This window comes from Apostichopus japonicus, chromosome 8 (assembly GCF_037975245.1).
Source record: "Apostichopus japonicus isolate 1M-3 chromosome 8, ASM3797524v1, whole genome shotgun sequence".
Taxonomy (NCBI): Eukaryota; Metazoa; Echinodermata; class Holothuroidea; order Aspidochirotida; family Stichopodidae; genus Apostichopus; species Apostichopus japonicus.
The window spans coordinates 3095733-3109552 of record NC_092568.1 but is presented as its reverse complement, the minus strand read 5'-3'; the positions used below and the strand labels follow the sequence as shown (position 1 = coordinate 3109552).

General features: G+C 38.1%; 1 protein-coding gene across 1 annotated transcript in view; it reads left to right on the top strand.

Moving 5' to 3' along the window:
* LOC139971394 (gamma-aminobutyric acid type B receptor subunit 2-like) overlaps positions 1–13820 on the top strand; it is a 42468-nt gene that overhangs the window by 16325 nt on the left and 12323 nt on the right. Inside the window, exons 6-12 of the mRNA XM_071977770.1 lie at positions 28–237; positions 5622–5885; positions 6379–6439; positions 9639–9858; positions 12683–12894; positions 13294–13371; positions 13594–13753. Coding sequence (XP_071833871.1) covers positions 28–237; positions 5622–5885; positions 6379–6439; positions 9639–9858; positions 12683–12894; positions 13294–13371; positions 13594–13753 — 1205 coding nt within the window. The remainder of the gene's footprint in view (positions 1–27; positions 238–5621; positions 5886–6378; positions 6440–9638; positions 9859–12682; positions 12895–13293; positions 13372–13593; positions 13754–13820) is intronic.

Sequence of the window (13820 nt, the reverse complement as noted above, 5' to 3'; positions counted from 1 at the left end):
ACGGCACTGTGATTTCTGACATTCCAGGCTTATCATAACGGGATGTATGGGAAGAACTATATGTGGATACTACTTGGATGGTGGAGCAAAGACTGGTGGCTGGTTGACGAAAACTCAAAGGGTGAAAACTTGACGTGTACTCCGGAAGAATTAATTGAGACAGTTGCGTCATCCATGTATATCTCCACAGAGGTAGAACAACTAGATTTGTCATCGAAAGAAACTGTCGCTGGATATGTAAGTATAAAAAACTTTAGCATCGTAAACCAGGTTGTTATAGATACTATGTGCAGATTCTCGAGGATAATTTCCTTTGTAATAGTGAACAATATTTTAACATGTTCAAATTTTTCAAATTAAAAGTTTATACTGGTAACAATTTTAACTTTCAGAACTTCTGACAGTTTTATAACATAAGCACGCAAAGTCGTTTTACACTGGTATAAGAATTAAAGTTGTACTATACACATTGTGATTAAATAATGGCAAAAAATGTGCATCTAATCTCCCTTACTCAAACAGAAAATTCTCAAAGGGGACTTGTCATCCCTCCCCTTAGACACGTCCTCAGAAGGGCCATTAGCACACTTTTCTGTCCCCAACCCCCCGCCCCTCCACAAATAATAAGAATAATAAATATTATGATCATAATAATAATAATAATAAAAAAAATTGAACTCTCCCTACATTTAGGAACTTCCTTTATACGTTAATTTCAGTCCTTTCTCATTATATTTGATTTCTATGTAGTTTGTTGTCGTGTGCTCATATGTACAATAAGCAAAGTGAAGTGTTTAGTAATTCCAAGTTAACAATGTCAACGAAATCTCTCAGCCGTGCAGTGCATCCATTGCGACAGTTGTCAAGTGGTTACATACACACAGATGTAATCGCTATAATGGCCTATCTCCCATAAATGAACTGCAAGCTGTTTCAAAACAATACGCCAAGTCAGCATCGAGTATTTAACACATTTGGCGTTCTATAGGTGTTTACTTATTCAAAATGTCACGTATGCCATCATTCTGACGGTACAAAGAAAGTGGCATAGCCTTTATCACCTAATGGAGCGTAGTTTATGTCCTGACTTTCATTAGCGTTTGAAACGAAGAACAAATAAACATTCAATTCAGAATAACATTTTTTTTTTACATCTATTTGATTCCGGAGTTCGCGGGGGGGGGGGGGGCTATGCAAGTTGGCTACGATATCACGCATTGGATAGCATGAAGCGTGTTATTAACAAAGATGATGCATATTCAGGCGCGTATGCAGGGGGCGTTGGGGGCGCGCCCCCCGGGTAAGAAAAAGAGGAGAGAATAAAAAAGAGAAGAAAAAAGGGAAAAAGGGGGGAGGGGACAGAGGAGGAAGGAAGGAAGGGAAAAGAAAAAGAAGAAAGATAAAAAGGAGAAAAGGACGCGCCCATCACTTCTTGAGATTGTGATTGTGATTGTTCCCATCTGCATGAAAACGCGCGCCCATAACCCTACGCCCCACCCCTCTAATCGCTTCCCTATGAGTTACGAAATTTAATTAATGATCATCGCCCGTAGTACCAAGGCCTTGACAAAATCTGGCAACACACCACTTCATCGCTGACAAGTGATCGGGTTGTGCATTAATGACGTCTAGAGGTCGTGCACTGACCTACATGGAGTGTGACCACTTTGCAATTTCCCAAGAGCAGGCCCCGAAAAATCCAAGAAATGCCAATGGCACTGTACTATATGGATATCTAGGAATATCTAGCGATATCTCGGGATGAAAATCCCAAGATCTTCCCGAGAGAATCGAAGCCTTCAGTCTGTAATGAACTTGAAACTGTGCGTCTTTCGAAATGAAAAGAATGTGGGGCAAAGTAGCGTAACTCCTATGGGCTCAGACCGTGCTGAGCCGCTGGCCCTGATCAAAAGGGGGCCCCCGCTATACTGATGCACAGAAAATTGGGTACCTGTTTGATAGGGAGGGCCCGTTTTACTGGGAAAGAAAAACTCATGCAAGACTGAACAAGACAATATACATATTTTCACGTGATACGGAATACGGACATCATGATCATGGGCTCATTGGGTATTAATGTCTGTATCGAGCTAGTTGTGTTATTTATTATGATAATGAAAAACAAAGTATATAATTTAAAACCCAATTCCAGCCAATGTTGTACTGATTACAACATCGGGACATATGATTTGTTGAAATTTTTTAAAACAATAACCCAACAGACTCATTCATTTGAAAAAGAAGGCAGGGCTTTCATATAAATATAATAATAAAAGGTAAGAATAAAGATGCCTTCGGTGTATCTGGTAAGTAAAAAAGCACAGGAAATTAGGCTTAGATGGAGACAAAGTTTCAGCCGAAATTAGGCATATGCTTAGGTTTGATTACTGTGTTTGTAGAGTAGTCTCCATTATAGTCCATACAGTAGGGGGATGGGGGGCACTTGCACCCCCCCATGGAAAATCAAAAATTAAAAAAAAAGTTAAGCATTTGACATTTCAATGATTTCCCCAACCAACAGTTCTCTAGTTATTTTCATTGTATACGGACCCATAAAGCATGACTGAAATTATTGAAAGTCAAAATCCTAGGACATGAGATCTCAAAATAACCGATGTGTAAATGCAACTTGAACGGGAAGTGTGTGTTCCGACGATCTAGGAGTATATTTTGGCCAAAAAATCGGCAGACGCTCCGCGCCAACCGATGGTGGCGCTCCGCTTAGATAGTATAAAGTAGTGTGTTACACATATATGACCTACTGACCCCCCCCCCCCCGGCCCTGTATACATTTCTGCGGACGTCCTGATAGGGGCCCCTTTGGGCCAGGAGCCCCCCCCCCCCCAGGCTCATCGTTACTCCACTGGTGGAGCATTGCCCAATGAACAGATAATAGTTTTTTATTTCAGTCACATTTCAATTATTCGAAATTTTAAAGCAAACAGCAGATATCACATCATATCAGTGAGCATGAAAATTGCGTTCCTGGATGAACAGTCTCCAAACTGTAGATATGTGTAGTGTTCGGTTTCGGAAATATCTGGTATTTTTTCATTTCCTTCAACGCAGTTTTATAATAGCCGTTATAAGACGTTTTAATATTTGTTCACCAATAAATGAACTGGGTCTGAATTTTCGAAAATTCCCTAACCACCATTCTTCATCATATTTCCCTCTACTCGTGCAATTTTGACCGGTCTGTTAGGGGTTGAAGGAGGTTTTTTCTATATAGATGTCCATAGATGAAATTTTGTGCAACATTATAGGTATGTTTTGAAGTGAATTTATTCACGAGAATTGTGAATTTTCAAATTCTGAACAAATAATGGGCTTAAAACCTTGAAAATGGGGCTTACGGGTATAGTGGGTCACGACGTAGAAACAAAAACCAATAATCCACAGGAGATGCGATGAGGTCGAACATGATGTGTGACTGGTGACAATCTTCAAAAAGGTTATGGATGGAAAAAAACTATTGCGAAATTCTTGGTTCTCAGGTCAAAAGTGTACATCTGGTTGATCATTTCAAGCCCGAGAAGTGCCATTTCCGGTGATCTGGGGGTATCAAAACCAGAAATTTTCTTGTACGCTGCGCGCCAACTGATGGTGGCGCTCCGCTTAGATAGTAATTCGCGCACCCGGGTTAGAAAATCCGGGATACGCCCCTGATATTAGGCCTTTATAGTCATACTGGCATGCATACTGGGTGTGGATTCTGTACAGCTGCAGCAGTGTATAGTATACAAATAATGAATGGTTATGAGTGCAATAGTGCAAATATTTCATGAGTTGAAAGATGGAATGTTCCATTCAACGAGGCGCAGCCGAGTTGAACGAAACATTCCATCTTTCAACGAATTATTCATTCATTATTTGTTTTATACAACATATTATATTAAGATAGGTAAAATGCACTCATGCAATAGATTGTTTTGAACAGACAGGTTTCTATGCTCTCTTACCATCGAAACATTCCATCTTTCAACGAATTATTCATTCATTATTTGTTTTATACAACATATTATATTAAGATGGGTAAAATGCACTCATGCAATAGATTGTTTTGAACAGACAGGTTTCTATGCTCTCTTACCATCGAAAAAGTGCTACCAAAAAAGTATAACCCATGGTTCTATTTCATAGAGTGGAATAGAGTGGATTATACATGCAATCAACGAGCAATTGACCAATCAAATGACCAGAATACAATTAGGTGTTGTATAATAGGAGTTATTCAACTAAGATACTCTTCATCTCAAAATAATCGTGTCCAAAATACTTTATCTCTCGATATATATAGTCGTTTAACTATTTAATTCTGATGCATTTTTTGTTTTTACAAATAATCGCTCTCAGTTGCGCGATGACCGCAAAAAACTTTAACAGTTTATAATTCTCGAAAAAGCCGGTCTTTTTGACAAATGGAGCCTGTTAACCTTGAATGGATTTGAATTTTGAATATAAATATATACCATTTGGTGCACTCAAATTATTCAACTGAAAATAATTGTCTGTTCAGCTGAATTGCTATATACAATTCATGAAACCATAACAAAGTCACTTCATTACTAACGAATGGCAATAATTACTAATCTCTATTGATATGCGTCTGAATAAAAAGACAACACCCTTCTTTCTTTTCCACATATAGTTAGTGAAAGTATGACCAGTTTATGATATCGAAATTTCTGGGAGATAATGCTCATCAAATCATTGTCTCCATTTGAGATATTTTGATTCAGCCATTTCGTTCTCCGAAATTCTTGAAAAAGGATAAGAAATTAATCACTTGATCATCATTATACCTATCGTCAAAGCCTATAACAAATCTGGAAATAACTGATTCTATATTTTTTATAAAAATCAACAAAGTGCTTTTGGTGATTTTTTTTTCTCTTGCCAAATCTCTGTAATGGCGATGAGATATTGGTTTCGACGAATTTCAGTAATGCAAAAATTAATGTGTTTATGATTGGCAAAGTGTCCTTCAGAAATTCTTCCAATGTGTATATATAAATACACACACATATATATATATATATATATATATATATACATGATGTAAGTTACCGTATAGGTAGACACTATATTATGTACTTGCTCTACTTCTATGTATTGAGCACTTTTGCAACAGGAAGTGAATAAATATAAATATATATATATATCCCCATCTTTCTCCCTTCATTGTGAAACTGGTGCCACTAATAGACTGCCATCATTTCACAGGGGTGTCAAGATGAGGGGCCAAGGGTGGGGCGGGTGGGGGGGGGTTCGTGCTTCTATTGTCAAATCTAATATAAATGACTGGCACACTTGAGAATATGTTACATAGATGATACCATTTCGTATGCGGTTGTATGTCATGTATAGTATGTATGCATTTTAATGCTTAGATCAACCTTCCCTTACCCAACTCCTCCATTCACCCCTCTTGCAAGGTTCGTCGGAGCCTCCGCCACATTCTACCTCTCCTCGCCGAATAGGGGGAGGGGGCGTTACATGATTGTACTTGGGCCCGATCTGGCTCTCGTATAGCCTCTGTCTCTGCGCCCAACCCCACCTCTTGCGCGCTTAATTTCAGATACCAACATTGCCTCTCCCATTTTCTCTGGTTATCTCAGACTGCTCTTGAAATTCAGAAGATGTACCAGGAACGCCTGCAAAGTCCTGAATACAGCAATGCACGGGCCTCTGGCGTAGATTTCTTCGGCTACGATGCAGTCTGGTCTATCGCTTTAACTTTAAATACATCTTCGGCGATGATGGATGCTGGCTTTCTGGAAGATGGGTCGATGAGAAACTTGGAGGATTTTAACTACGATGATAACGAGATGTCTAGTCTTTTCTTCAATGTTTTCCAAGATTTAAAGTTCCAAGGAGCCACCGTAAGTTATTTGATGAAGACATGAGTGTGTATACGAAACAATTTTGTGTACAGTCTAGATTGTTGCAAGAAACAACAAAGTCGACCTCTTTTTTAATTTTTATCTAATTTATATGATGAGTTGGTGAATGACTGGAATCTATGTATTGGTATATGTTATATTCGAGAGAAAAAAAACAGTTCAGAGGGAAATTTATTTTTGACTTATGAAAGGTGAAATTTGCACGTATCGCTTTGTAGATAAGAACATTTTAAGTGCTTTGTACCAATTGTGAACTTGAAGCAAAAAGTTGTGATTTCATAGATTTACACTGACAATTTTTGTTTTCTTCACCCATTTTTTTTCTTCAAAAATCAGTACGAAATCAGTAAATAAAGCTATGAATTGTTTTTTGTTTTCAACTATTCCCTATACCGCATCCACTCTCTAATTCCAAGATGCTCTTCAATCTAATGCCATTTTTCAGTAAAAGAAATCGTCTCTCATTTTACAGGGTCACGTGAGTTTCTCCGACGCTGACAGAGTCGGACCAACAAAGCTGGAACAATTACAAGGTAAAAATGAGACTTAGAAATTACCACTGTACTTTAGGATATAACCCACCCCCCCCCCCCCACTCCTCCCTCTGTGAATGTCCCGCGGAATGAAATACACATAGCAATTAGGCGCACGACTGGGCCATGGATACGGGAACAGAAACAAAAATGTGCAATTCTTTTTGCAGGATCAATTATATAATAGCACAATGTCCATGTCCCCTCGTACACCCACACATCCCTCCACCCAACCCCTCCCCCACCCCCACCTCCACCATCCTGAACCCAAACCCATGTAGAGTTATGCCGCCAAGTGATACATATACATCATTTAAGAACAAACATTAATTAACCTACAAATTACTTGAACGTTTATGGGAACTTTGAAACAATTATCAGTAGTAATACGTAAGACAATAAAGGAATGGTCGATTCTATGAAAAAACCCACCGGATCAAACAAGAACCTATAAAATTAACCAATACCCGGTTTACACTTCTTGAAAACCTTGTTTATAATTATGCCTTTTAATGTCCTTTTCAAATTTGCGTGATGTCATAGTTACGTCACGGAAGGCCAAGAATGCCAAACAAATTGAATTGATCCACTCCCGACTCCAGTCACCTTACATAGAGACCCGTAAAGCGGTGCTTTTTGACGTTTTGACTGAAGCATCATGCACGATCGAGTCCCTTCGAAATGGAAATAGATAGAGCTACTATTATCCTAGCCGAAGGCCGAAAAGCGATGTCATAGGTGAATTTGGTTACCTTACACAACTAGAAAATATTGGTATGCCGAATACATGGTGGAAGCCTTTTACATTCTAGACAAAACAAAATCCCCTAAAACAATGGAAAGTTAAAAAGCAATATTTTGATTGCCACATGCGTATATACGACAGCCTCGTGGAAGCGTTTGGATTTGCAATGAAGAAAAGACTGGTATTTCAGTTACGACAATGTGAGAAACTTACTTCCATTACCCCTACCCTAACCGTCTCTGTCCTACATTACTATTTCATACTGCCATACTAATTTGTTATCATAACTATATAAACATGTAAAATTTGAGCACATGGCCTATACCAAGATACTAAAACGTGTCAATTTGCCAATAGTATCTCGCATATCCGCAAAGGTCCAATCTTCCGGTGCCTTCTAGCTTACCATCTATCATAAGTCACCAATCCAGTATGAACTCATTGTAAAACAATATAAAGCTTCAGCATTCACGTGCGCGTTTATAACGTTTCATCAATACAAGCTGAGCTAAATATGCTGAAGGTCACGCACATTAGTACCGTGAACTCAAGTAATTAAAACGGCGCATAGGCTTTCATCATTGAAAACAATTAGAAGCAAAACGATTACTTGCAAAGTTGCGTTCGAAACGACCAAACAATGGAAGGAACAATCAAAGAACGAGATTGCAACCAGTTCATTGTCATAGCAACCAGTGCGTAAATTATTGAAATGTTTCAAAATTAACTGCGATCGTTGATAAAATTTCTTTCGAAATGTCAAGTATCATAGCATACTATATTGATCATGTGTACTAATATAGAAATAAACATTGTGGTCCTTCTCACCCCAACCGTGGCTTGATGGGTTAGTACTACTCACCCCTATAGTGGCTCGATGGGTGAGTGCGCATGAGTGACAAGTACTATAAGGTAGCACATTAACATGGATAGTACCTTCCAGTGTTTCGCTTGGGTGAAGGTCTGTGAGTTAACAAAGAAGCATACTACGAACCTTTCTTTAATCCTAAGGCCGATGGACTTCAAAAGTGGATATATGTGCTCCTATCTATAGACTGTTCAGCATTTGGTCACGAGGCCAACGGAGCGAAAATGTTAAACTTGGTGAAATATTTTACCAAGAGAAATGTGTCAGGAAAGTCCATTAAATTCGCACCCCCGGCGGACTTTCAAACATGGTGGGTGTGCGGCCTGGGCAAAGATGCTGTTGAGCCTCGGTGAGTGTGCCGTCATAGCTTCAAAGATCATTGAAACCAAAACAAACAAAAACTTGTGGCCATTACTAGCATGTCAGAATCACAAATGACCGACACCCTCATAGCATGTAGGAAATAATTTTTATTCTAATCACTGCCAAAGGTAAAGTTGTCAGTGAAGGTTACAGTTTTGTGTACAAATACGTGTCCATAACTGCTTCATAAACTTAAGCCCGATGACTTCAAACTTACTGGGTATATACCCGGCGCGGATCCGGGCATTTTGAACCTCACATTCAGACTTAAAGAGCACTTATTGGCGGAATCTTGCGTTTACAACTGATTATAGATGAAGATGAAGATGATGACGACATGTGTAACGATGACGGGAGACGGGGGGGGGGGAGGGGGGGTGTCGAGAACGACGAAAATGAAGCGATAAAGATGAGGGTGAATATGAAGATGACGATATTGGTATGGACAACCACTGTGACGATTGAGACCATTGAGCAGTCTGTGACGATTGAGACAATGAAGGATGACCCATGCATGAATCTTAGACGATGAAAGGAGATAACGATGAGTATAGGATTAGAGATGACACAAAACATACAGATGTAGAAGACGATGAAGATGGAGGTAATGACGATGAAAACGACGAAGACGACGATGTAGGTGACCATGACAATGACGTTGACGGGGTGATGATGACGACAACGATGACGGTAAAAAGAGAGATGCCGCTATGCATAACGATGTAGATGACAATGAAGGTGAATACGTAGGTGACGGTGCAGGTGACGATGACGGTGCAGGTGCAGGTGACGATGCAGATGACGGTGAAGATGACGATGGCGGTGCAGACGACGGTGCAGTTGAAGATGATGATGAGGTGAAGATTACGGTGTAGGTGACGGTGCAGATGACGGTGCAGTTGAAGATGACGGTGTGGGTGACGGTGTAAATGGCGGTGCAGTTGAAGATGAGGGTGTAGGTGACGGTGCCGATGACGATGACGGTGCAGATGACGGTGCAGGTGAAGACGACGGTGCAGGTGACGATGACCATGGCAATGACGGGTGATGATACGGTGACGATCTTGGTGACAAATAATGTTGAAGAATACGATGATAAAAAGGACTATAATCATTTTGATGAATTTTCAATCACTGCTGGTGTCCGTCACAACTAATTCTAATGTACGGTTACAAACGCATTGGCATTCCCTTATGAGTATAATTTTTATTCTCTGTCTTAGGATTCTGCGCAGAAGATTGGCATCTTCATGGTATACATTGTTACCGATTTATTCACAATGAGACGTTGTCGTGGACAGATGCACGGACAGCCTGCGGTAGGTTTACCGAGCGAGCTTATCTCAGCACTGGGGTTCTGGCGGCAATCTTATCTGAAGAAGAATTCAAATTCTTATTAACTGTTTGGCAGAACTCCACAAGGATAAGGACAATTCCAGAATGGTAAGAGATATCATTATAAATTCTTATTTTAAATTCTGAAATGTTAGTGTATATTGTAGAAAGGAAACCATGTTGTTTTCTTTCTAGGACTTGCTCAGTCGGAGAGATCCAGCCGTATGTCTACCTTTAAAGCGAAGTTTCTTTTTCTGTAGTTGTATTTTTCCAAAGTTATATCATTCATTTTGATTTTCTTACATTAAAGGATTGGTTCAGGTGTTTGCTATGTCAATTTTGTATGAAAGAGCACAAAAGACAAAAAGAACAGTGAAGAAACTACCATGATAGCATGCTCTATTAAGGAGATATGACACTTTGAAGATATCAAAATTTCATTGAAAACGACTGGTGTAGAAAGACTAACTGTGAGGGTGTGACGTCACATCCTCACTTCCTTAACATTTGTGAATATATTTCTTTAACAATTATTTACATTTTTTAACACAATTGAAAATAATATAATCAAAAATTCTTCAGATGTTTAATCTCAAATACTTCCTTTGACAAATATGAGATCTCCTGACATATCTTTTGGTTGAAAGTCATGAAATCTCACAAAATATTAAGAGAGAAAAACAAAGACTTTTCAGGAATGTGAGGATGTGACATCACAACTAATTTGGGGCTACAAGTAATGAAGGAACAATCGAACATTTTTATTTTCATTTTTTACATGAAATTAACATTAATATGGTCAAGTTTCTTAGCAGCGAAATTTTCGGAATCAAAATGAAGTTTATTAATTATTCACTAGCTGATATATTAATTTATTTCGTGGAATCATGTGCAGCGTTTTTTTTTCTTCTTTTTTTGGTCCATGATTAATGCTTAGTGGTTTTGAAAACAACAAATGTTAAATGTTGGCAAAAACTTACACAAAATGAACAAAAATGTCAGTTGTTTATACACAATTATTGCAAATCTACCTAAGAAAGATGATTATTATTGAGTATAGTTTTCCGGCAGAATTTGAATTAATGTTCAATTGAAACGTCGATTTAATATCGTTTTCAGAATATAACTCAACGGTTTTCTTGATAGTACGTCAGAAGGGAGGAAAGTAGGCTGGGGAATAGCGGTGTGATAATTCCAAGGTCATTCATCTATGCGCGCAAAAGTAGTACCACCCGCATGCTAATTGAAAACTTGTCACATACAGTATATTACTGATACGTTATTTATACATTATATATATCATAATTCCAAACAGAATGAAAAACATAACTTCCACACCCCTCCCCCTCCCCTTCCCCTCTAGGTTGCCCTCTCTCCAACCGAGTAAACACAAGGGTTGTATTCTCCGCAAGAATATTTGACATTTTGATTCTATCAATGACGTTATTAGTTTAATGTAATGTATGGTTATCGTTCCACGATATACGACAGATGTTAACGGTTATTTCCACAATGAAAAAAAAATGAACACAAATGGCTCTGTTTGTAGTTATCTCTGCCTACTGATAATAATATATATACTGCTAACTTGCTAAGAGTATACATCACTTTTTAAATTGAGTAATAACACGGTGAGATTGACATGGCCCTTTGTGCGATCTGCAAACAGTATTGGGCAGAGGCAGCTGCAAAAACCTAAAGTATACCGTTAATTAAGTTATATACAGGAAAAGTCATATCTTTATAGAAAAAACACTTAGTAAGCTACTATTAAATTAGACGGCATACATGTATGATATTTCTTTCACATGAATAAAGAAACCATCTGCAATTTCAAAGTTTCAGTTGTAAGTTGCAGGAAATACAATTTCCGTTGTTTTAATATGGGAGCTGAGTCCCTTTAGACGAAACAATAGGGATCCCTGTGGAAAGACTAGCCTGTATAGCTTCCCTAAGACTCTACGTCTCGAAAAATAGATAGTATACCATACATTTATTATTATGATTTTCCACGGGGTGGGGGTGGGGGGGGGTGATTGTAAAGCATCACCTATAACAAGGTCAGGTACAAGAGGGCAATCCATGGAGTTGCAGATATCATCTCCTTCATGACTTTACTCTTGGCATCCTAATTTGGCTAAAAAAGTATGCCATTTGTTCACACAGTTAGCTTGCACTTGAACGGACTCACGCAGTAAATTACTATACATATTCAACAACCATAGGTCCTACATATAGAACTCGCACGACTTGGCTTCCATCTTCGGTTCATATACTGAGAATGGTTATCATCATCATCATCATCATCATCATCATCATCATCATCATCATCATCATCATCATCATCATCATCATCATCATCATCATCATCATCATCATCATCATCATCAACATCATCATCATCATCATCATCATCATCATCATCATCATCATCATCATCATCATCATCATCATCATCGTCATCGTCATCATCATTATTATTATTTTTTTCTTCTTTTTTATATATTTTTTTATGTTTTAAATAAAATTTTGGGCAAGTGTAGCTGGTAACTAGAAAAATAGACATGATTATAATAAGATATTCAGCCCAGAGTTTTATATGCAAAGTAGGTTCACTATACCGTAGTGTTGAAAGGGGATTAAATATCTCTAAAGCTATCAAATAATCGATAATGGAGCAAATTAAGTATAAATATGATATAACCATGACACCTTTGTTTTCTCTGTGTTATTAAACCCTCCCAGTCAATTATCTGTTTGTATAATTAGGTATTAGGTAATAATTAACTGAACTGAAATTAACTAGAGGTTCATAAAAAAGGAGATTTTCAGACACAACCAACAGTTAAATTTAAAAAAATATATATATTATTTTTTGTGTTATTTTATCCCTTTCTTCTCCTTTTTCTTCCTTTCGTGTGATGACGTCAAGGCATATAGGTTTACACCAACCTACGTCATCAGATTCTCTGCTGTGGGTAGATATACCCAAATATGAGCCTCCATGGTTACCAGACGCCCCTATTTTCGACACACCACTCAAAGATCAACTCTGTTTTGTTTTCGACTTTCGAAATGGAGGGTCCTGGGATACCGTTGATTGCACTGGTGTTGCCAAACCTTTTATCTGCCGTAAATTAGCATGTAAGGTTTTTTTTTTTTTTAAAGAATTTATGATCCAACTTAAAAGGTTGTCTTTGTCTTTAAACAATAGTCCATAATGTTAGAGTGGTCAATATTGTATCTACTCTCACTTTTGGGCCTCGAAATGAGGAAGCAATTTAATCAAGCTTGTGAAGAAAGGTGGGCTTTCATAAAATTCAATAATACCATCATGATTCAAGTATATGTCACAGCCATTTTAATTGCATCGGTGTCCGCCACTTTTGTTTTTGAGATTAAACTGAAGTCTAATAATTCTGTGCTCTTTTTTCTTTCTTTATGTGATAAATGATCGACGTATTAACCAAAAAAACCAAACACAATGCATTTTTCTGCGATTTGGTGTCATTTTAATGGATTTACTTTCATTTCTCCGCACAGATTTCGAAGAGCGATATATCACAAGCTCGATTCCTGGTGACTCCGCAGAACTAAGATTGGATGATTTGAGATGGCCAGGTAAAATATGTTTAACTTTGGCATTGTTTATGTGACCATATATGATAACTGGGGATGGGTGGGGTGGGGGAGGGGGTATAGCAATGGAATTGCTTATTCTTTTGTCTTTCATACTTAACCACAAAAAATGGCCCTTCAGAAATCCAAATTTCCGAATCCTTAAAAGTTTAAACACTGCAAAAATAACAACTTCTTCATTCATAATTATATTTATATATATAGGTGGCGTCATACCGATTGATCACACCCCCGGAAATACCTACCTAGATATAGACGTCGGCATTCCATTACTGTTATACGGCATCGTCGGAAGTATCTCCGTAGCTGGTATTCTGATGGCTGTAGTCTTTTTAGTTTTCAATATCTACTTTGCCAAGCAAAGGTAAGCCACGAAGACTTGTTTTTTTTTTTTTTTTTTTTCTTGCGTGTGAAATTTTTCCGAGACAACC